This window comes from Xiphophorus hellerii, chromosome 8, assembly GCF_003331165.1.
Source record: "Xiphophorus hellerii strain 12219 chromosome 8, Xiphophorus_hellerii-4.1, whole genome shotgun sequence".
Lineage (NCBI taxonomy): Eukaryota > Metazoa > Chordata > Actinopteri > Cyprinodontiformes > Poeciliidae > Xiphophorus > Xiphophorus hellerii.
Genome location: NC_045679.1, coordinates 22152831 through 22177199, shown reverse-complemented (window position 1 = coordinate 22177199; position 24369 = coordinate 22152831). Strand labels below are relative to the sequence as shown.

Below are 24369 nucleotides of genomic sequence, written 5' to 3'. Positions count from 1 at the left end.
TGTTACACTTTTTAAGATTTTTTTTAAAATTATTATTACTATTTTACCTGCAGGGGCCAACAGGTGAGACTGGGCCAATGGGAGATCGAGGTCATCCGGGACCCCCAGGTCCGCCTGGTGAGCACGGTCTGCCCGGAGCTGCAGGGAAAGAAGGAGCTAAGGTGAAACTTTGGTCTCTGGACCACTAATCGGACTTCCCGCATCTGTTCACTATTTGATTTAGGAAGTTATTTATTCAAACTAACCATAGGGTGACCCCGGTCCTGCTGGCCCAACTGGTAAAGACGGCCCCCCTGGACAAAGAGGCTTTCCCGGAGAGAGAGGTCTGCCAGGCCCTGTGGTAAGTCGTCTCTCTCTCCTCAGCATTCACATATACCTTCCAACAAAATCAATATCTCTCGCTTCATGTCTATTTCATAATAGTCTGAGGCTATAAGCTATTAAACTGCTGTAGCGATGTGTTAAAGTCAAAGTGGGCTCCAAAACGGGACAGGCTGTTTATTTAACTTTAGGTTGTTCTTTTTTCCCCTCTCCCATTCTACGAGAAAGTTTATTACACTTTCTCACTGCAAAGTAGATACCAAGAAATCATTCGTAGTATCAATTCAGTCACTTTCGTCGTGACATGCTGAATTGTGCGGTACTCACGCCACCTCTCTCTGCGGCGATGAAGCAGATTTGCTGCTGTATTGGTAAAGAACTGTTTTCTCCATCTGCTGAACGGCTGCTTTGGAGACTGCAGGAGGTTTTCTACCTCATGCTGTGCCAGTTTAAAGATACAGAGTTTATGAGGCAGGATGCTTCCTCGACAGATGCATGTGTGTGTGTGTGTGTGTGTGTGTGTGTGTTTTTTTTTCTCATGCTTTTGTTTAATTTTGCTCTGCAGGGGGCTCATGGTCTGAAAGGGAATGAGGGTCCTCAAGGCCCACCTGGACCTGCTGTGAGTATAATTCACTGCATCTACATGCTAACCTTTCATTAGTTCAGATGCATCTCTGAGGACAGACTTCATGCTAAAGTTGCTATATAGTGCATATAATGATATATGTAAAATATGTTACGTACATAAGAGGGACGACACGTGGGACGGATTTTGTGTGTATGTTAGTTTTGATCCCGCTTTGTTGTTTTGGTGACTAACATCGATGTGTTTTGTTTGCCGAAGGGTTCTCCTGGCGAGCGGGGTCCTGCCGGCCCAGCCGGACCTACAGGCCCACCTGGACGTTCTGGCCCACAGGGACCACCAGGCCCTGCTGGAGAGAAAGGTGGACCGGTAAGGGGCTCGTGTTGCAGAAATAGCCGTGGCGTGCTAGATGTATTGCTGTGCCTTTCTGACTGACTGTGTGGCGTCGCGCTGCTATGAAACAACTCTAGGGAGAAAAAGGTCCTCAGGGCCCAGCCGGAAGAGACGGTATTCAGGGACCTGTGGGTCTACCAGGGCCTGGAGGGCCACCAGGGCCACCCGGAGAGGACGGAGACAAGGTCAGTTGCTTTATATAGCTCGATTTCCATTCTGTCTAAACGGAAAAAATTGCAATGGAAAGCAATTATTGTCAATCATCTAGTCAGATGTTTACCTAGTCCTACCATTGACACAGACGTTATATTTTAGACTCTTGCTTGAGTATTTTAACAGTTCTTTTTGTGTGTGTGTGTTTTTTTGTTTGTTTTTTTTAGAATTGAATGAACAGGTTTCAAGTAGTTGTGGATTTTATTCCAATCCACACAGAGCCAAAATGATACATACAGCTTAAACCACTAAATCTGATGTTAGGTTTTAATAACTTAGAAGTCAGGACCATTGTAGAAGCTTAATGTTTGCCACCTTTATGCATTTCAGTCATTTTTGTTTGATGTGTGTTTGTTGATGGATAACCTCTTAACACACACAGCTATGTCCAAGCTTCAGTCAAGTAAGAGACCACTGCAAAATGATCAGTTCTCTGATTTTACTATTTATAAGTCTATGTTTGAGCAAACATTGTCCTTTCATTCTATGAACTACTGACAACATGTCTCCGAAATTCCAAGCAAAGATTTTTTTATTTATTTGCAGGAAATGAGAAATAATGCAAAGAAAACAAGTTCATATTCATTTCGAAACGACAATAGTAATGTTTTGACTCAGGAAGAGTTCAGAAATCAATATTTGGTGGAATAACCGTGAGGTTTTTAATGGGGTTCAGTGTAGTGGCTTTTTCCAGTGCAGATTAAGAGATTAGTGGTAGACCTCCATGTACATTACTGTACCAACTCCATAAACTGGATCAGTGAATTAGACCTTGAGAACATCAACTCCTACAAAACTTGTTCTTCTTATCAGTATAAGGGGTTTTCTTGTTGGCCAAAAAGCTCTCCTGAAGACTTTGGTTTTGTCCTGGTAAACATTTAGAAATTTCATCCGAGCAAGTGTCCTTTTATAGTCATTTCTGGTCGGCACTTTTTCAGTCCAGTACGTTGACACTAGTTTGAGTCTTGCTTGTTTCTGAGTGGTTCATGAACAAAGAACAGTTTGAGCCAGATGGCTGAAAAGATTACGCAGACACACTCATTCAAAAGATGAAGATTCACATAATTTACTTTGCCAACAATGTAAACATGTACTGTGCTATAAACAGAAATATATGTAACCCTACCCGTGCCCCTTACGCCAGACACCAAAGCTGGGATATAAATCATATTTCTTTTCATCCCTTTCCCTCTGACCCAAACGCTCCGAGAGAAATTTGCTTTACAGAGTTTGCATTGATTTGCAGATCTTTTAATCGTCTAGCCAGCCTTGTTGCTGCGGCGCACAAACAAAGCGGCGACAGGCGCTGAATTTAGAGGCAGTGACACGTGTCACGGTGACTCTTTAGCATTCAGAGGTGAGAGCAACTCCTTATCCTCTCCAGAAACATTTGCGGGAAGATCAGCAGCGGCAGAAAGTCAAAGGATAATCTCTCATCCTGCCGGTGAGCTCCTCGGTTCTTACGGGGCCACACAGCGGTCCCTGCAGAGAGTGGACGGACAGAGATAACACCGGGAGCATTTGCTGTGTATGATTTACGGGATATTACTAGCTAACATTTTACACGCGTTCAGACACTTTCCACACCGTGGAGATTTGACTGACTTAAGGGCTTTTTCCTGAGACAAAACAAAATGCATTGTCTGGCTATAAAAGTAATTGCCTTCAGCACTGATAGCTATTAGGAATACACGCCCAAACACCCACAGCGTAGAAAAGGTTTTGAAAGGGTGCAAAGGTACAAATGGCTTTATTTTGTATATTTCAGTGTGCTTTCTAATGGAAGCAATTATCTTGTTTTCCTTTGCTCGATAGTTTGCGAGGGACTCATGATAAGCCCCCTCTGCCCCCTCCTTTTGGTGTAAATTGTCAGAAAAGAGGGCTGGATAAAATGCCTGTTGGTTTTGTCAGTTTCCCATATCTGGTTTTCTGTTATGGGAGATGTCCGATCAGGTGATGCATAAGCATAATGTGCATGATGTATCCGTGGCTGAGGATTGTGTTTCACTTTGAAGGTTCTGTTTTACAGGGAGAGCTTGGAGAACCAGGACAGAAAGGAAGTAAAGGTGACAAAGGAGAACATGTAAGTTTTTTTTTTTTAATGAACCATTTTACATCTTCACATTTTGATGCGTACTTAGTTTTCTAGTGAATACAGGCGCCTCATATTAAGAAAAATAACACAAGACTTGATGTGCTCCTCTCCAGGGTCCTCCAGGTCCTACCGGCCCTCAAGGCCCCGTCGGAGCACCAGGTCCTGCTGTAAGTGTCCGCTTTGTGTATCTTTACTGCTTGGTTTAGCAACTCTACAACATGGCTCACTTTATAACCTCTTATTTTTTGCAGGGTGCAGATGGAGAGCCAGGTCCCAGAGGTCAGCAGGGTATGTTCGGTCAGAAGGGAGATGAAGGGTCGAGAGGTTTCCCAGGACCTCCAGGCCCAGTTGGGCTGCAGGTGTGCACTGCAATATCATCTCAAGTATTTTGAACAATCAAATCAAGAACAGACAAAATTCAACCGTCTTCTAATTCTCCAGGGCTTGCCTGGTCCACCTGGTGAGAAAGGTGAAACGGGAGACGTCGGTCAAATGGTGAGATGGGCACTGAGACTGTGATTGCATGGAAAGAGACATCCAGCCCAAACTCATTCACAAATTTAAATTACTTTTATCGTCTACTACAGGGTCCACCCGGTCCTCCCGGTCCCAGGGGTCCTTCAGGTGCCCCTGGAGCCGACGGTCCTCAGGGACCCCCTGGTGGTGTCGGAAACCCTGGTGCTGTTGGAGAAAAGGTAAAACTTCTCACCTGGTTTTATTCACTAATATCTCAAAACATTTTCCGGATAAATTAATGACACTCAACTGAAAATAAGAAGAAATCCACATATTCACTGTAATTGTTATCTTTAATGCTAAAGTGAGCTAGCTAAGCAAGGTGTTACGCTGCCTCGCTACGTGGTTAGCAAGATTGTTAAAATCTATAAAAGAAGAAAGTAATGGCTGCTTCTAGAACTATTGGTGTGTAAATTGCAGATCTAGCAAACAGATAACATGGTAGCAGCTAATAGTAATTCACTATTTATTAGTAGAGGCAACATTTTATGTAAGAGATTGAGAGAAGTTGCATAAAACCACTCAATAAAGGAGGTGTTTATGGTTTCAGTGTCAAAAATATATGAAAGTAATATTTTTAAGCTGTTTTTACCAGCATTTATTAGGAATTAGCACAGCTAGCCTAGCTTACGCTAACAGCTAGCTTCCCAGGCATTTTTTTTACATATTGACTACGTAGCTGTAGCAGCTTTGTTTCACTGTAACAGTCCAACATAACTTAAACCATAAAACATGTAACAAACAAGAATACTAACATAAAACTATGCTACCCTTAAAACTACGCTAACAGCTCACCTTTTGCAGACACTGCGCCTGGGGAACTTATGGGAGGATGTTCCTGTTTTATGGACCGGATTCTGAGTTCGGTCGAGTTGGGAACTTTATTTTCCCCTCCAGTTTTTTTGCTTCCTCTGCTAAATGCTGACTCAGTAATTTAAAGAGTTCACAGCGAGGTTTAAGTTTTGAAGTAGTTTCTGGGATGCCGTCTCAACAAATGGAGGGGAGCTTTATTGCAAATGCTAATTGTATGACGGCTTTGTGTGTCTGTATGTTTCTGCTGCTGACCTTTGCACCCACTTGAAGGGTACAACACTGTAGTTTTTTCTACTCTGTTTTATCCACTTTACAGTGATAAAACAGATTGTTATAATACTTAATTCACATTTAGTTCTTTGAACCCTATGGATGAAGAGAGAACTTTTTTTTCCCCCCTTCTGGGGGTCTTTTGTGGGCTCTAGCGTCCCTTATATGAAAGTAGGCTGACAGGAAAGGGGGAAGGAGAGAGGGGAAGACATGCGGCAAATGTCGCCAGGTCCGGGAATCAAACTCAAGGCCTCCAAACGTGGGTCGTGCTATCCCGTACGCCACCACTGCACGCCCGAAGAAATAACTTTTAAGACATTATATTTCCAAATCAGGCTGCAGTGCAGAGGTTGAGATGGATCGAATGGATCGGGGAGGGGGGTGGGGAATATGATTGGTGGAATTATTTCTAGTGTTTTTATTTGCCAGTAGAAACAAAAAGCCAGATTGGGAGCAATCTGAAAGCATTAACGTTGAAACATTTGCATTTACTTTAAAACCGCACCTGCCAATTTTCGCTACCAAATCCAGTGAAGGAGAATTCTGTGTATGCAGGCGAGTACTTCATTAAAAGCCACTCTCGGATAGACTTCTCATTCGTTGCTGCTATTTCATTACAAGGAGGCCCATTTTGGCAGCTGCGCGGCTGCTGAGCTCATCGTTCTCCATCCGTAGTGATGATGTGATTTGTTTTATCTCCTTCAGTCAATAGAATCACCTTTTGCTGCTTCATAATCCCCGTCTGAATAGCTTCTCCTCCTTCTGCACGAACCCACACACTGCTCTTCTTGGCTAATCGCCCTTCAGCTGAAATGGCATTTTATTGGCCGGCGCACAAAGTTGGCAGGCAACAAAAAGTCAGGCCTATTTTTTTTTTTTCTCCTATAAACACAATCCCTGGTGTATCTGTGATGAGCAGCTGTCTTGATTTTCTTTTTTTTGCCCCCTCTTGTCAGCAGATTTAGCCAAAAACACCACTGGTGGACGCAAGCAGGGTTGCATTTATTAAAAAAACAAAATAAAAAACAGCATGTGTTGCTAAAACTTTAAGGTTCAAATCGTGCTTAGTTTGGATTTCTTGACAACAGCATGAGAGGTTTTGAAAGACAGCTCAACGCTTATTTTACAAAATCCCTTCCGACGCCCCCCCAAAAAAACAAAAAAAAACACTGAGCCGTCCACGCCTGAGGGAATCCGGATGTGCTGATGACAACACATTGCCGCGCAGCAACCCCGTCTCTGCCGCTGCGGAACGGTTTGCTCCTTGCCTTCTGAACATGACATGGGATAATATTTTCTCCACAAAACAAGTGCAGCAGACTTTATCCGTTAAGCCCCAGCTGGGAGGGCAGTAGCTCTACGCGACAGTGAATAACGACACTGTCACGCGCGTAGGTGAGTCAACGGGGCAACTATTCAGTAGGGTGAAGCTGGGAGGGTGACATGGGGGAAGGACAAGATATATGGACAGGCTTTGGGGAGAACAGTGAGGTCAGCAGGCTCTGTCCTCCAACCATCTCCTCACACTTGAGGGATTGAAATCTCCCGTGTCATGTCTTTCTGTTCTCATTCAGGTGACAAGGGCACAGGGACAGTCAGGGCTGCTGCAAATGACGGCATTTGTTGATCCGCAGTGGATCCCTCGGCTGATAATGTATGTGTTTGTCCGTCCTCCTCTCTCAGGGAGATGCCGGTGAGACGGGAGAGCCGGGACTTCAGGGGGAAGTTGGTCCGCCGGTGAGTAAATCCGTCTCTTCTTTCTTCGACTTTATTTGAGCCAAATGATCTAAGGTGTACTCTTTGAAATTGTAACCGTTTGTTTTTGTGCATCTGCTTCATATATATATATATATATATATGTATATATCATTTTACCCTAGGGTCCAAGAGGAGAGCGTGGAGAGAAGGGAGAGGGTGGTCCAGCTGGTGCTGCGGGACCTCCTGGCCCTAAAGGTCCACCTGGAGATGACGGCCCTAAGGGCAGCCCTGTGAGTTCTAATCTGCCTTGAGCAGAACACAAAAACACTTTTGACACTGCAACAATGGTTGCTCAGGTGATCTTTTCTGTGCTAAATTAAAAATTACAAGCCCAAAAAGACGAGTGGGTTTTATTTTCTATCTAATTCTTAGGGTCCGAGTGGCTTCCCTGGAGACCCTGGACCCCCTGGAGAGCCCGGTCCAGCTGTAAATATACACATGATTGATTGCCTCTCAGCTCCGGTGTTTACATCGCTTAAATAAAACTTTTTTTTTTGACTGAGGTTCTGTTTGTGTGTAATTCAGGGTTTGGATGGCCCAGCTGGTGATAAGGGAGACGACGGAGAGGCCGGGCAACCTGTGAGTGTTTTGGTTACTTGTAAGGGGGTTATTACTGCTTTGTCGTTGTTGAAAAGTGTTAATGGCTGCATTTTTATTTCAAACCAGGGTTCACCTGGACCCACTGGGGAGTCTGGTCCCTCTGGACCACCCGGAAAGAGAGTAAGTACATCCTGGAGGTCTTTCCATCCTGTTTTGATAAAAAAAAATATTTTTTTTTACCAGATTCTAGACTCTTATGTTCTGTGTTTGCATTACACTTCAATAATAAACAGGGGCCTCCTGGAGCACCGGGGCCTGAGGGAAGACAAGGAGAGAAAGGGGCCAAGGTAACTCATGGAATACGTAAAAGTTCTCTATATTTCATGTCTTCCACTTTGTGAATATTTTCCATACGAATAAAAATGCAAACTATAACCTTAAAAGGGAGAGCCAGGAATTGAAGGTCCCCAAGGAAAAACAGGCCCTGTGGGCCCTCAAGGATCACCCGGAAAGCCTGGTTCAGAAGGACTTAGGGGCATCCCTGGCGCAGTTGTAAGTACAACCTGACTTCTTTTGTTTTGCAAAAAAGAAGAAAGAAAAAAATGCAACATTTATGAAACGTTCTGGCTAACAGCAAAATATAAAAGATTCACACTGTTTGGAGATAGGCTTTGAAAATCCTGAATAATTGTTGTTTGTTTGAAGGGCGAGCAAGGACTGCCTGGCTCTCCAGGCCCAGATGGACCTCCTGGACCTATGGTGAGTAAATGCACCGGCCCCAGCTTTACTATTTGCTTACAAACATGCAGTGTTGGTCTGATCCGAATGACTCTTGTTCTCTTCACAGGGCCCTCCTGGTTTGCCTGGTTTGAAAGGAGACACTGGTGTTAAAGGAGAGAAAGTAAATACCTCCACTACCCATTAAAGCAAGCTAAATAATTCAGAGCACCGGCGTAACATTAAAACTAATGACCAAACTCAATAACTTATGAGATTTCTTTGCCTCTGGTTGTCAATTTGGCAACCTTATGTTTAGAGGCTCAGTCAGATAGATGTATTTATGCTCAAACTGGTGTATTACTGACTGTTTTTCGTCCGCAGGGCCATCCGGGTCTCATTGGTCTGATTGGACCCCCAGGTGAACAGGGCGAAAAGGGTGACAGAGGTCTTCCCGGCCCTCCAGGAACGTCCGGTCCCAAAGGAGACAACGTAAGCAACACGGCCCAGAGGGGAGCAACCCTACTTTAGCAATCGCCAACCTCTCTGAACGACCCTGACAGTCTTACCCATACTTCGGGAAAGATTTTAGTTCAGCTAAATTAGCAGGCAGAAACCTTTGGTTATATCTTGAACTTGTCAGTTCTGTATAATTCAGAGAATAAACATGCCTGGGGATTTACATGTTGTCTTCTCTCCGTTAGGGTATTGCTGGTCCTACAGGTCCCCTAGGTCCAGTTGGACCTCCCGGCTTACCTGTAAGTCTATATTCTTCACATTAGCCTGATAGCAGCCACTGTCCTTTCTTGACCGGTATTGATTGCTTGATGTCATTGGTGTCTGTAGGGTCCCCCAGGTCCCAAAGGAGCCAAAGGGTCGTCTGTAAGTCATTTACAAAAACCTGATTGTTGTAGAGGCGACAACAAGCATGTGTAAAGAGTAATCGGTTTGGTTTTCTTTCTTTCAGGGTCAAACAGGTCCAAAAGGAGAGACTGGAACCCCTGGTCTTCCTGGCCCCCCTGTGAGTAATCCAACAGGATCGTTATTCTGTCCCAGTGTTTACCGATACACTTCTTTGCGTCTCAACAGCTTTTTTCCCCCCATCTATCCCCAACAGGGTCCTCCCGGTGACGTCATCCACCCGCTCCCTATCGTCTCTCCCGTTAAGGGCAGAACACGTAGGAACATCGACGCCAGCCAGATGATGGACGACGCCGCCATGGACGCCAACTACAAGGACTACGACGACGGCATGGAGGAGATCTTCGGGTCGCTCAACTCGCTGAAGCTGGAGATCGAGCAGATGAAGCATCCGCTGGGCACGCAGAGCAACCCGGCTCGCACCTGCAAGGACCTGCAGCTGTGCCACCCTGATTTCCCCGATGGTTCGTGTGATGTTCCGTTTCATACGCGGGGCCCTTCTGCTCCGCTCTTCATATCTCGCCCTCGAATCATTAATAATGCAGCAGCAGCCGCGAAAGAGAAGTGTTTAAGACAACAGAGCGCAGATGAACGGGACGTTGAGTTCCGTTACGGATACCGATGCCTCATGTTTCTGTACGCTCTAAAGGCCGCAATGGTTTTCTTTTGAGAAAAAAAAAATAACAAAAAAATTGGAGAAGAAAAAAACCCCACAAACATTGAAGCACACAATATCAGAGTTTTTACTCTTGAGTTGATTTTGGAGAAAACGTAACAGCCAGAGACTGATATCGCTTTTCATGATTACCCGGCTCAATATTTACAGTACATCTGATTAAATTCTTAATTTACATGTATTACTTTGCTATTTTTACATAAATTTCACTTAAGACTGATTTGGATAAAAACCATTATGCAACCAAACTGAATTTAGTTCTTGCTATTTTTTGTAAAATTCACACCACTGGATGTTTTAGAAAAAGAAAAATAGCTTAACATTTCCTTTACAATTTTGGCCTTGGGGAGCCTAAGTTCTGGATAGTATATTAAGGAGATTTATCCACTGATCCAACTTGTTTAGAGCCGCTTCTGGTTAGCACAAGTGAATCGTGTCCAAAATCCGTCCTTGAGGGAGCAAGCCTGGTTCAGCACAACAGATTTTTAATGAATGAGTCACTGCCAGGCGACTGCACAACCTGATGATAAACTGAGCAGGAAAATTCTGCCACTTAAATCAGGTGTAGCAGGGAGACATCTAAAACATGCAGGACATCTTTTCCCGAAGACCCGGTGGACACCGCTAGCTAAGGTGCTCCTTTATTTATTTGCTTAATTAATCTCCAGACAAGACAGTTGCAGCCTAGGATGTTAAGAAAAAATATGCCTGCACAATATTTAAGTCTCTTAATCTCCTCTGTTGACAGGAAGGTAAAACACAAACACAGTGTCCTCTGTAATTATCGGATCCCTTGGTATATATGTTCAAAAACAACTGAAAATAAGTTTTCTTTTGCTCAAGCATATATAGTATCATGCTGATTTTTTGAGGAAAAATCTAACCGTTAATTTTTGTTGATTTAGTCAGTGAGGAAAATACGCCTAAGTCATGTGAAATCCTTGTGTTCATCATAATCATAGGGAAAAAACATGCATACTTTTCTTCATATAATTTTTCCACAGTTTTTGGAGCGTCACCAAATTTCAATATCTGAAGTGAGGAATAAATGCAACTGAGGACTCCGTGAATGCAATATTTGGAATGCTAGATTTGCCATAATATGTTTTAGCCTGTTGGATGGACTTTTCCTGCCCTCATTGCCCACAACAGATGTGTATTTGTAGTGGTTGTGACATTGTGGTGAAGGAAAAGCGCATTATTCAGTAGTAGCTCAACAGCTCTGTTTTCCTGGTATTTTGTAGCCTTAAGTACAATTACTGTAAACTCTTTAGCAGCAGAATAGCACTACTCTGTTGCCGGAGTGCCAGGTAGCCTTTTTTGACGATGGAAGATTTTATATTTGGAGCAGCTTATGTGTTCGTTACCGACTTTATGCGGTGACAGATCTGCTGCCAAACGAGGGTTGCATTTTTTTTTTTAAATACTTCTTTTAGTGTCGCTTTTATTGTTTGCTGAATAAATGCCATAAAATTTTGCGATAAAATTTTAAGTTCATATTATCCAAGTGTCAAACTTTTAACTTACAGTCCATTACTTCCCGCTGCCCTGGTTTATAAATAGAACATATTACAGAAACCAGTTTTTCACTCTTCAAAATATCGCCTAATTTTGCTCATGAAGGTGAATATTAATAATTCTGCTAAATTCCTGACATTTATTAAGGCCTTATGTACAGATCTTTACCATGAATGTCAACAACAAAGGAGGTTCTCTGGAAGACCTTTCAGTCTGGATCTGATTTAAACACTGACTTTATTACAAGAATACAAAAAGACTGTTTCTTTACCCTTTTGTTTCATTTTAGCCAAACGGATTATACATACAAAGCTCTCCCATTGCAGTTTTTACACTTTCCCCTCTAAGTAAGGTTAATTGTGTCGCATTTGACATTTACAGCTCTGGAAAAAATGAAGAGACCACTGCACTGAACCCCATTGAAAACCTCCTGGTTATTCCACCAAATATTGATTTCTGAACTCTTCCTCAGTTAAAACATTAGTATTGTTTTACTCAGTCATATACCTATAAAAAGTCAAATTTGATCATTTAAAGTGGTCTCTTAATTTTTTCCAGAGCTGTGTATGTAATTCTAAGATGTCAGGTTACTCTGAATGAGAAAAGGACAGGCATCGACTGCTGTACACCATTCACCAAACGTCCTATTTTCTCCTCTAAACGTCTTCCGCTTTGCCTCCTGTCTGCAGGTGAATACTGGATTGATCCAAACCAGGGCTGCTCGCGGGACTCCTTCAAGGTCCACTGCAACTTCACAGCAGGCGGAGAGAGTTGTATCTACCCGGATAAGAAGTCTGAAGGGGTACGTCTGGCCGTACATCTCCACAAAAGAAAACATGCGCAGAGATTGGGAAGAAAACTTCCACGTTAGAATCGACAGAGGAGGAAATGTTTGCAGAGCTCAGCAGATAAGGAAAATATCGTGTATTTTTTTATTCCCTCCTCTCTCACACGTGGGACCAACTGCTGTATTCATAACATGAACACCTCGAGAATTGCGACTCGTGTAGTCACGTAATTAGCCTTCGTTGGATCCCCTGCTGCGGCGGGACAAGGAGATGTGGGAGATGACTCATCAGTTATATTTTACAAACAGCAGACAACATTCTCTCCAACTCACCCAAAAGCTTTTTTTTTTAATTCTTTTTTATCTATCCTAGTGCTGCTTTCTCAGGGAGCAGAGAGAACTCAGTGGCATATGAAAGCACTGGCAGGTGACAAACACAGCGAGAACACTTTCTGGTTCATTATGCATGAGCGAGAGAGGAGTGTGGCGGAGTGGAGGAACACTGTCTCTGACAACTCGGGGGTTGTGTAATAGCACAAGTGCTACAGCCATTTTAATGATCCCACTCATCAAGCCTCAGAGGGGCGGTGGGAGAGGTAAGAGGGTTTGCTTAAACCCGGAATAATGAAGTGGACTTTTTATAGCCTCGTTTGTGTCTGAGGAAGAGAGAATAGCCCCCGCTGTCAGTCTTGGCATTGATGCCAAAAAAACTCTCCCACATATTATCATCAGAGCGCTAACCCACACCGTCCAGATGGAGCACAAGAAAAATCACAACACTAGAGATGCTGAGAGGGAGGAAGTTGGAACTTCGCTCTGAAAACGAGCGAAGGTTGCCCTTCAAGGCAGCGGGGGGGGGTTTGATGCACGTCGACAGGTGATTCTTCATCGACGCGTTAGGCGACCGCTGACAGTTTCATATCAAACCTTGCTCGCTAATTATAGAGGAATTCATGAATGTCACGGCTGAGGTCGTTACGAGTCTCGGCGTGGATTTTGATGGCAGAACGATGTTAGTGCCCATCTGTAAACCTGAGCTGGAGAGATCAGCGTCTGGCTAAAAGTATTCGTGCATTCGTCAAACTTTTCCACGTTTTGTTCGTTTTGTTTTTTACGACCGCAAGCGTATTTCATCGGGATTTTGTGTGACAGAACAACCAAGTTGCACATAGCTGAGAAATTTTGACCAGAAAAGTCTAAGTGTTTCCCCCTCAGAATGAATCCAGCTGTTCTGCCAAGGTTTGTTTGAGAATATTAGTGGATAAACCAAGGAGCACAAAGTTGTGGTTGCTAAAGGAGATCACCCTTACCTGTAAAGTAAAGGTGGGCAATATGGACGTTAAGCTTTATCACGCTATTTTGTTGTATTATGGTGTCAATAAGAAGTACTTAATAAATTTTTTTAGGCAAGTGTATGGCTGTGACCGCAAATATTGCTCTGGAACAACACACCATTTGTAATACACTTCTTTAGTACACCAGTCACATGACGGCGTGTGATTTGTGTCACTAAAATGCACGCAGCAACTGCATAATTATGTTTTCAAATGTATTGACACTCATTGAACAAACAGTGGAGAAACCATTGCAACTAACCACACTGACAATGTTGGAGAGTTTTAAACAGCGTTAATTGAAATTTATCGTGGCATTGATAAATGAAAATTATTATCAGAATAAGAGGCGTATCGCGATAAGTGATAAACGATAAACGACCTGATAAATTCCAAAACCCACGGTAAAGATGAAATGGAAAAGGAAACGGTACATTTTTTTTTTTTTTTGCTGGAGTTCACTGATGCTAAGAAGAACAACCCTGAAACTACGATTTATGGACAAGTGGCAAGAAAAACTAAATTAGCACACTGAATACATACACAGTGAAACATGGTAGTGGCAGCACATGCTGTGGGGATTTTCTTTTCAGCAGGGATAGAGAAAACTGGTCAGAGATGATGAGAAAATGAATGAAGCTAAAGAAAACGCAATCCTGAGAGGAAGACTGTGGACCAGCGAGGAGGTTTGCCTTCCAGAAGGGGCCCTAAAATTACAGCCAGAGTAACAATAGAATGGTTTAGACCAAAATATATTCTTGTGTTAGAATGGCCCAGTCAAAGTCCTGACCTAAATCAGTTGAGAACCTGTGGCTTCCTGTTCATTTTGTATTTGAGCTTGAGTTTTTTCCAATAAAGGAATAGTTTGCTGTAAGGCTGTAATCCACAGTTCTTGTGAAAGCAGCAGCGGACTCAAATTACTTGATCTTTTTAGAAAACATTCAAGTGGTTTGAACACTTTAACAAATCACTGCAATAGTATCAGAGAACCGCACAGACTGCCTAGCAGAAACATAAACATCAATGTAAAAAGAAAAAGAAAATCTCCATGCAGGCAGGCAATCATTTAATATCACTGTGTACTTATGAATATTTCAGCAGCAATTAGCCGCCAGCTGCAGTTTGTACCGTAGCGGTGGGTGGAAACTCTCATGCCGTAGTCCGGCAAGGCTGCTTGATCTCACTGAGCCGCGTTTCTGATCTGTAGGATTCATCTCTGGAGAACAAAATGAGAAAGAAGAAAAGCTGAAAAGGGGAGGGGCTGAGATTTCTGTCAAATCTGTTTCCTCTCTTTAACACCTTTCTTCCCCACCCTTCCTCTGCCTTCTTTTGTTGATCCGTGCCCCCAGGCTAGGCTCACATCCTGGGTAAAGGAGACTGCCGGTTCCTGGTTCAGTGAATTCAAACGTGGTAAACTGGTAAGCCTGACTCTTAAGTCCCTTTCCCTCCCCTGAACACTTCTTATATTTTACAGAGCAAAATGGCAAAATGGCCCAAAGACTCGCCAGGCACTTGGTATAGTCACTACAAGAGAGGTTCGCTGGTAAGTGGCTCGGCCTGCGGTTCCCAGAGTCCCCGGCAGAGGCCCGGGCTCTGCATGGTTCTGGTTCTGGTTCTGCACTATGAAGTATGTATTAAGCCTGGCACTATGCTTGTAGATTGTTAATTTATGATGCATGACATGGCATGAGCTGCATTTTTCTTCAGTCCAGCAACAATGTAGAAAAGATGCTGTCAGAAAGAAATGGAGGAGAGGTTTGTGGAAGGATGATAAGGATTACTTTAGATCAGTGGTGCTGTGGGGTCCAAAACAACCGATGACAAAGTATTATTCCACTTTTTCATCAATATTAATGAATTATTGACTTAAACAAGGTCCTATATCTTGCTGAAAAGTAACATGTAATTTAGTTTGTCTTAATTCAAGTATGCTAAGGTATTTGCACTAGAAAGAAAGCAACAAGACTTAGGACTGCGTTTTTGCAGTGTTAAAACTACTGGACCACAGTTTCCATTAAGTTAAAAATGCAAAAATTAGATTACTGTGATTTTCTTTCTTTCTTTTCTTTTTTTTGGATTTACCTGCTCAACAAAAAATAATTTTTTTAGAAAATCTTTACAGATCAAAGACATAAACAGGGCTTCAGACTGTTAACTTATTAAAAGAAAAAAACAGACGGAGTCATCAGTTGTTTTCTGTTCTATTGGCCAGATTTTTCACCATTTTTCACTTGTGGTCAGGGGCCGAACCAAATCATTCCAAGTTCCACAAATCACCCTCGGACCACACTTTGGACACCTCTGCTTTAGATGCAAAATTGGATTTTATAAAAAAAAAAAAAAAACTTCCTGCTCTATCCAGTCCATGATACCTCTACTCCATATAAGTAGCATCTCTTAAGTGACTCAGTACCTTGACGCCATGACCATGAAACGCAAGTTCATCACTTTATGCTTCTTTCTTAAAAGAAAAAAAAAAGCAGAGCATAAATATTCCAATCCTGCAATTCCCTTTGTGCTGCTGCTGCTGCTGTGCAGCTGATCACACACTCTCAGTGTGTCAGCGTGGATCCAGGTCAATGCGGTCAGGGCACTCAGTCACCACTCAGGAGCTTCTGGCTCCTCAGTCTGTTGACTTGTGATGATCGAGAGGTAACGTTTCTCCTGAGATGTGTGGCTGCATTCACAGTGTTCGGGACAGAGAGTGAGGAGGGATGTGAATGGGGAAAAAACAAAAAGAAGAGCTAACTGGTAAGCCACTCCTGAACGTGAGCCTCAGCACCTGTGTTGTTATGGAACGACGTCTCCTGAATGATTAGACTCGTTTATCTATGACTCTGCGCCGAGTCGCAGCACAAATACATCAAAACGACAAACATCTTCCCCTGGTTCCTACTCTGAAAAAGATATGGAAAATATGGATGTCCAGACTCTTTTCACCGAACGTAATCTTTAATAACCCAGATATCTTCTTCTTTTTTTTTTATCTGCCGTAAACACAACGTGAGGTAATTCATTTATACTTAATGGAAGAGTATTATGCATTTTTCAGCCTCATATTATCATTTTATAGCTCACTCAAGTAACTATGTTGCCTTTAGTTGTTGCCTATATCATAGATGACCTGAAAGAAATTTGACATTGTAATTTAACAATTTGAAATTCGGCCCATTTCTCTGAGAAAGTCAGGAAGTCATCACAATATGGCTCCTCTATTAACCCTTTAACAACGTTTTTACCAGCGTTGCTCTGAGACGCAGCTCGTATGACGAGCTCAGAGGATGTGCAGTGCCACCTGGTGTTTGCCAATTGCTGCTGGCTAGTCTGAAGGAGCTGAGTGGGGGAACAGGGGAGGGTGGGTGCTCTGTGAGGTGGAAGCTCAGAATCTGGGAAGCTTGGAAAATCCAAGGAGGAGCTTTGTCCTCGAAGGTGGCGCTAGCCCCAGCCAGGCGTTTTGCACAGCTGAACGGTTGCCATGAGAGATTCAAAGATTTCTCAAACATGCATGAAGGAAGCAAGGCAACACTCCAGCTATGTTTTTGAAGTATGGAATAATATCATAGCGTGGTGTAAGGCTCAATAAAGTCGATTTTACGTATAATACTGCCCCTTTAAGAAAAACCCTAAAAAAATAAAAAAAAAACACTGCAAACTTTTGACATAAGTCTGGAAAAGTACAGGAAAGGGATCAGGCGCCCCTCACTCTTTGCCACCGTTCATTTTGAATGTCAGCCCTGTGGGGTATCTCGTGTGCATGCGCATGCAAGCATCGGCTCACCAGGTGCCAAAGCCAGTCGAGGAGGGAAAACACCGAGGCACCAGATGGTTTGCTGCTCCGGCTGCATGGCACATGTTCAGCATGCGCTCTACGCTCAGTAAGTCCTGTTTGTCTGCAAGGCGAAGTGGATCTAATGGATTCCTGATGGTTGGTATGCAGATTGTCGTTTAAGAGCATTAAAATAAACTGGATCAACCAGGATTGGTTCCAGATGTATCTAATCAGTTTGGATTATGAAGCCCTGTAATCATCTTAATGGGATGTAGCTCAGTTTTGTGCAATGTGAGCATGAAAGTGGGAGGATTGGAGGGCGTGGGGGGGATTCTGGGGTAATTATGAGGCAATTAGCATGTCATTACTACCTTATATTTCCTATTTTGAGAATTACACTTGTGTGGGTTTGAGATTCTTCACATACATGCATCTAGCATCTAAATAAGCTATTTGGGGGGTCTGCCTTTCATTCAAAGGATTTTCCATGTTCATTTTTTATCATTTTTGTAGCCTGGAGGCATCAGTCCTCCCCTTGTAAACACATTTATTACATAACATACATAAAATACATTTATGCCATTAAGGAATCAGGCAGTTGTTTTACAATATTCCCCACTTTCATAAATGATTCATAAACATAAAAAAAAAAAACTGGCTTTGAGTTTACACACTAGTTTTAGAAATCTCAGAAGATTGTGTCTCTTACAGTGTTCATGCATAGAGCATTAATGTTAGGATGAAGGGTGTGTCAGATTTACAGTGTGCAGGAGAAGCTTAGTGATAAATCTAATTTGTTCTTCATCTTTCTGTGTCAGGCAAGCCCTTTGTGAAGCCATTCCCAGAGTCACACTCTTAACTTCAGAGGTAGAGCTGAAACTAGCGCCTCTGGTTAAAAGTCTCAAAATCTCTGTTTTTGTCAGTTGCACTTTAATTTGGAGATAATTCTATTGGAAGCAAAAACCAAAGTGATTGAAAAGCCCAATTATTTGTCGTCGCTGCTCATTAGCTCAATATAGCAGTTTATTTGATCTTACCCTGTGGACAAATGATACCAAAATTCCCACTGAAGGCAGCCGGAGTTCCCTTATTGATACTTAGAGGACAACAGATATAATCCAAAGTAGTGTTGGTTTAAGGATTTATAAAATAAATTTAGCTTTTACCTTTTGCAAGATGGAAAAACAAAAATCCCCTTTGGTGAATAGTTGATAGCAGGACCATCCAGCTAAAATTTCTGTTTCTCCAAATTGAGATCATACAGGTAAGATAGTAACTACTGAAAGAGACGCCACAGAAGCCCACTTCCAAAGATCCAAACTGGCACTAAAGATGGCTGACATAAATGTTATATTTCTAGCACTTAATTTGGTTACGTAATGACATCAATTCACAATTCAACTACTGACAATAATATTATGCTGGTAATAATAGTAACTCCTTTGAATATTGACAGTAAAAGAAATAAATACGCTCACGTTGGTCTGGGTTTGATGTGTTATACAGATTTATGTAGTTTATATATACCTACTTTAGATTATTTACAGAATCCTGTATATTCTGGTAATTCAGAGGAGCTGTACAGCATGGTGGTAGTACTGCATCTTAAATCCGGGTCCATAAATTGGCCATTTCCCAGAAATCCTCCCACACACCTAAAAAAACCAAAAAACAACTTAAATCTTGAGATAATTTCACTGAAATTTGTGCACAAAATTAAATGTAGCTTGGGTTTGTTTGTAACACCGCGTTATGTAATCACAATTCAAAATAATGTAGTAAAATCAGGCTTTAAAATGTAATAAAACATTATTAAAACAGCATTATGTAATAGTTGAGTAAAATCCTTGAACTCATTCTGAATGAACAACTTGTAGGTTAATACCGAGGGCATGAGTCCGGAAAGGAGACTAAACGACCAAAAATTAATTATTTGTTATCCAAAGCGTCAATTTAAGCGTCCACATAATGAACAGTTTGTGATCGTTTTACATTATGTGCCACATTATTAGATTATTTCTAAAAAGAAGAACTACCTCCACATTACGTAATAATGGGCGCGATATGCAACGTTGTTGCTTAATGCGAGAAAAAGTATTGCAAAATGCGTTGAAGGATTTTATTGCGTAATGCGGCTGTAGCGATGTTTCATAACATTTTGAATCCCGATTTCAGCACATTATTACTTATCACGGCGTTGCAGGGTGCGAGAGCATTTGTAGATGTCTGCTGGAAATCAGTTCCCGCATCCCTCATTTGCCTTCTAATCCTTCTTCTGTTCCTATCCCGGTGTAAGAGCTGGAATGCCAGACTCCATTTTTAAAAGGCGTTTTTCTCTCCGTAGCTTTCCTACGTGGACGCCGAGGGCAACCCCATCGGCGTCGTCCAGATGACCTTCCTGCGGCTCCTGAGCGCGGCGGCCCGGCAGAACATGACGTACAACTGCTACCACTCGGTGGCGTGGCACGACCAGGAGCAGGACAACTACGACAAGGCCATCCGCTTCCTGGGATCCAACGATGAGGAGATGTCGTACGACAACAACCCCTACATCCGCGCCGTGGTCGATGGCTGCGCGGTAGGTTAACGAAAGCCACCCGGTCCTTGTCGTCTGTTGAAGCGGCTCGGTCTGTTGGATTTCTGAAATTAATCCCACTGTGTCGCTCTCTCTCTCGACAGCTGAAAAAGAGCTACGAAAAGACAGTACTCGAGATCAACACTCCGAAGGTGGAGCAGGTGCCTTTTGTGGACATCATGTTCAACGATTTTGGCGGCTCCACGCAGAAGTTCGGATTCGAAGTGGGGCCCGTCTGCTTCATCGGCTGAGACCTTTTACCGAGCAAATGGAGGAAGAAGAAAAAAAAAAAAAAAAGAAAAGAAAATCCTACTTTTGTTTTCTCAGAAAGAAAAAAAAAAAAAGACAAACAGTTGAAAAATAATAGGACGATGCTATTTGTATAATAAAAAGAAAAACTGTTTCCACAAAGCGACACGAGTCAAACATAATTACGTCAGGAATACAGTGAAAATCTAAAGGAATAGAGAAAAATAACCTTGAAACCTCAGTGTGCCTTCTTTTATCACATGCAAGTTTTGAAACTGGAGTTTGCGTCCTCCCTCCCACACACACACACACACACACACGCAGCCTCCCCTGCCTTAGTCCCCCGCCCCATGTCATCGCATTTGATTTCGATTCTTTTGGTCTGAAACAACGAAGGCGACCCTGAGAGCTGCTGCCGTTCCAGACGGTCGCAGCGTTGCCCACGGACACCATCCCATTTGGCTCTGTTTTGATCTCATGCCCCAAACTACCCGCCCCACAGCCCCTCCACCCACCTCCTCCCTTTTTCCTCCCTGCCTTTTGCCACCTTCTCTGTTCTTGATTTTGTTTTCTTGTTTGTGCATAAGTGTCTCCCCATTCTCTTTGGAATGGACCTTATATATTTATATACTTATAAATATATGTAAGTGATTTTTTTTTCTCTTTTTTTTTTATGTTTGTAAGTACATTCTGTATATTTTTTTCTCTCCTGGTAATGTTTATTGCTTCTGGCTTCAAAACATGCATGTGACTGTACTAATTGTGAGGTAGACGAACGAGAAAACATCTAAAATCGTACACACGCATCCAAAACGAGGATAGAAGAGAAAAAAGAGAAAAAAAAAAACGCAATTGGAAGTTCTGTCTTTGTAGAGCACACTTTTATTTTTTATTTTATTTTATTTTTATTTTTTCTTAATTTAAGAACAGATTGGAAATAAAAGACTAAAAAAATATTCTCTGTTATATAAAGTACAATACATTCCCTCATTTTGTACCCTCTGAACAAAAGCCCCACTCTGGTGGAAATGTAATTAAGTTAATAAACTGCTTCTGTACTTTTTTGCTGAAATATTCATCTTACTGTGCAGTGGAAGGTAACGAACGGAAAAAAAAAAAAGAAATCAAAACATAGGTGCTATTTCTCTCCTCTGTGGTGCTATGTATGTTTTTCAAGTTTTTGTTTTGAAAAAAAATATATCTTAAGAGAAAAAAACTTGTGGCGTTAACGGCCCACATTGCTCGACAGCGCCCCCTCCCTGTACTCTGAATCTATTCACGACACGGATCTCTGCTGCAGCCGCTTCCCTCTCTTAATCCCATCTCTTAAGGTTTCTGAGTGTCATTTCTCTTCGCCGCCTCCTCAATGGACCGCACAGATCAGAAATGGCCTGTGCCAAATGTTTGGAAAGACGAGAGGAAAAGAACTCTCCCCCTCCCCTCCGAAACACACACACACACACACACCCCTTCTCATTTTGGTTTTACGTACGGATCACCTGCTCCGAATCGGGCAGGTAGAGTTGGCAAAATGGATATGTTGTAACGGGTCAAAAGGGATTTATTGCACCCTATCCAAAGGATTTTCACTTAAATATTTAGCTTTACGTGACTCGGAGTCATGGTCGTATGAGAAACAACTTGAAAAGTCACCAAATCAGCCTTTTTAGTTTGTTTTTGGTTTGGTTTTTTTTTTTTAGAAAATATTGCTCATGCAGTGTTGGTTTTCTTCATGTCTCAATGCTTTTTTTTTTGTTCAAACTATGCACTCTTTATGCTTATGACCACTAGTATCTACCACAGAATCTTTACAGCTCTTTATACATAGGTTTGTTTTGTTTCCTTTTTTTTTTTTTCAAAAAAAAAAAGAAAAAGAAAAAAAATCTTTATTTGACTTGAATCCTTGCTGTTTAGGATATAACTCCATACGCTTGTAGATCTTCGGCTCTATTCTTCACGGTGTTGCAGCACATCCGACATTTATGACTTTTGCTCTCAAAAGAACCGGACGAAAAGATAGGGGGGGAAAAATAAATAAACAATAATACACATTTTACTTTGTAAATTTCCAGAACCAGCATCGATGCTGTCGTTGCTATGTTTTATTTTGTAGATTTCCATTTGTAATGTCTTCTATGGTCTTTTTTTTTTTTTTTTTTTTTGGTTGTTGTTTTCACAGTCTTGTCAAAAAAGAAAAGATATTAAAAAAAAAACCTGTGTTTTTAAGGGTGAAGAGAATAGAGGATCATATTGGTTTTTTTGTGTCAATAAATTCAAGTTTACTGTGGCCATCCCACTCCTGTATCTCTTTTGAAGCATTAAAACCTATCTGCATGCATGAAACAGTAAAGTTTTTTTCCTCGTGTTATAAGTTTGTTTGAGCCACATGATCTCCACACAGCGCCCCCCTCCTCCTGACCCCCAGTGACCCCTCACCCCTGTGTCGTCAGGATACATCCGTTTTGCCGGTGCCACCGACGGGACGAGCGACAAAGGTCACGTCCGAGTGTGTGAAGTGGAGAAACAAACAGTGATGAACTTGTAACTCTTACCAAAGCCAATGTCCATATGTAGTATATTTATTGTGATATTTAAAAATAAAAAATAAATGATAAATGATACCAATAGTGAAAGTGTAAAACTCCCGCTCTTTACATGCACACTGGAAAGCACAAATTAAATTGTGTAGACGCTTATCTGACGCAACAAACCTCTTTAGCGGCAATTTTCACGATAGTCACACATGCAGTCGGCCAAAACTTTTGTTTTTTGCTTTGCTTTAATCTGATGGTTGTGTGTGTAACTTTTTAGGTGGGATTGCAAAAATGAACAACTGGGCGCCTTTTGTCGTTTTTAAAGTTTATCACGTGTGTCTTTTGATGTGTTATAACGCAGTTCTAGCTCCACAGATATATCACAAGAAGGAAGAACTCTGGCCACGTCGTCATCAGATTCCTCCTTTTTCTTTGTATTGAACCCATCAGTGGCGGTCCTCACTTTATTATAGTGCTGGGCAAGCCTCTTCCTCCGAGGCCCCTCAACCCCACACTCACTATCTCAACAAGGCCTATTTTGCAAACTGTGTTTAAATTATTTACATTATAAGAACCACAGAAAAGGAAACACACACACACAAAAAAATTGGTTTGGTTTAACGCATTGTGCTTTTTAAAAATATTTTTTCATAGAGATGAACTCGAGAGACTGAAACAGCCAGGCGCAAACACAGACTGCATGAAGTACTAAATAGAGATCGCTGCAGGTTTTTGTAAATAATTCCAATCTGTCGGTTTTATGAAACTAAAAACATAATAAATAAATGTTTCACACATCTCAAACGGCATCAGTAAAAGAATAATTCAGCTTAAGCGTCCTGCTTTGTGGGCTTGTTTCAATCCAAGGTGGTCTTACTACCAAAACTAAAAGAATGTCTCTTTATGTTTCCATGAAGAAACATAAAGATGTTTCATGTTTACATGTTTTCCCGTATGTTTCCAATGACATACTGGAAAACCCCCCAAACTGTCTTTTAAACAGAATCTTGACTGGATGTGAAAATATTTGATTCAGAGGTGATGAGTATAAATGCATTCGATTTTAAAGTAGAGACGTACCAGAGTCTTCAAAAAAAAAAAACACTGAAGCACTGCTTTAATCGTGTGTGAATATGAAGCTGCAAATTAAATGGATTCAAATTAATAAGCCACATGTACCTAAGGGGGATATTTATAAATTTCATTTAGTCAAAAGTACATGCTAGCCCCATGTTTTTGCTGCCCTGGGCAGTGAGCCATATCCATCTGAAAACAACTGCAGCAGCGATTGATGCACAGTTAATGCACAATTAACGCCCTTCCATCCCGTCCAAGTGCATGCATTTTGCTATCCTGAGTCGTAAATTATTTACAGAGCGATTGGATGTGGGCATTTGCCGCAGGTTGTTTTTTTTTTCTTCTTCTTCTTTTTTTCCTCCCAGTGAACTTGCTAATATAAGTTATGTTAACCTTGTCGTGCGCCTCTAATTTCAATAAGCTGCTTTGATCAGCTGTGTGCAGCACTTCAAGCATCTCATTAAGAGAAAGCCTCGCACAGAGAGCATAAAGCCCAGCGCAGCAAACCTGATATAAATATATAGTTCTATATATAAAAGGTTGGTACCATCATCAATATTTAATGCGGTGTTTACAGGATGAATTTACAATGATCAAAGTGCCGGAGGTAGCATCCTGAGTGAGTGAAACCAAAGTGAGCACACGGCGACATCGAAAAGGCAGTTATGATAAGTGGGACATGTACAGTAAATAGGTTGGGAAATGGGGAT

At 41.9% G+C, this 24369-nt stretch overlaps 1 protein-coding gene across 3 annotated transcripts in view; it reads left to right on the top strand.

The window, feature by feature from the left end:
• Nucleotides 1-22667, top strand: part of col5a1 (procollagen, type V, alpha 1) — a 97357-nt gene extending 74690 nt beyond the window's left edge. For 2 of the 3 annotated variants that reach the window (XM_032570742.1, XM_032570740.1), the window contains exons 39-66: nt 54-161; nt 251-340; nt 887-940; nt 1166-1273; nt 1375-1482; nt 3540-3593; nt 3719-3772; nt 3857-3964; nt 4047-4100; nt 4193-4300; nt 6888-6941; nt 7085-7192; nt 7335-7388; nt 7488-7541; nt 7629-7682; nt 7796-7849; nt 7947-8054; nt 8208-8261; nt 8350-8403; nt 8604-8711; nt 8924-8977; nt 9066-9101; nt 9187-9240; nt 9337-9604; nt 12024-12136; nt 14805-14873; nt 19569-19802; nt 19904-22667. In XM_032570742.1, the coding sequence (XP_032426633.1) occupies nt 54-161; nt 251-340; nt 887-940; nt 1166-1273; nt 1375-1482; nt 3540-3593; nt 3719-3772; nt 3857-3964; nt 4047-4100; nt 4193-4300; nt 6888-6941; nt 7085-7192; nt 7335-7388; nt 7488-7541; nt 7629-7682; nt 7796-7849; nt 7947-8054; nt 8208-8261; nt 8350-8403; nt 8604-8711; nt 8924-8977; nt 9066-9101; nt 9187-9240; nt 9337-9604; nt 12024-12136; nt 14805-14873; nt 19569-19802; nt 19904-20050 (2523 nt within the window). In that variant the 3' untranslated portion in view covers nt 20051-22667. Of the gene's footprint in view, nt 1-53; nt 162-250; nt 341-886; nt 941-1165; nt 1274-1374; nt 1483-3539; nt 3594-3718; nt 3773-3856; nt 3965-4046; nt 4101-4192; nt 4301-6887; nt 6942-7084; nt 7193-7334; nt 7389-7487; nt 7542-7628; nt 7683-7795; nt 7850-7946; nt 8055-8207; nt 8262-8349; nt 8404-8603; nt 8712-8923; nt 8978-9065; nt 9102-9186; nt 9241-9336; nt 9605-12023; nt 12137-14804; nt 14874-14929; nt 14999-19568; nt 19803-19903 lie in introns of all 3 variants that reach the window. The other variant, XM_032570741.1, reaches the window with a different exon arrangement.
• The last annotated feature ends 1702 nt before the right edge of the window (nt 22668-24369 follow it).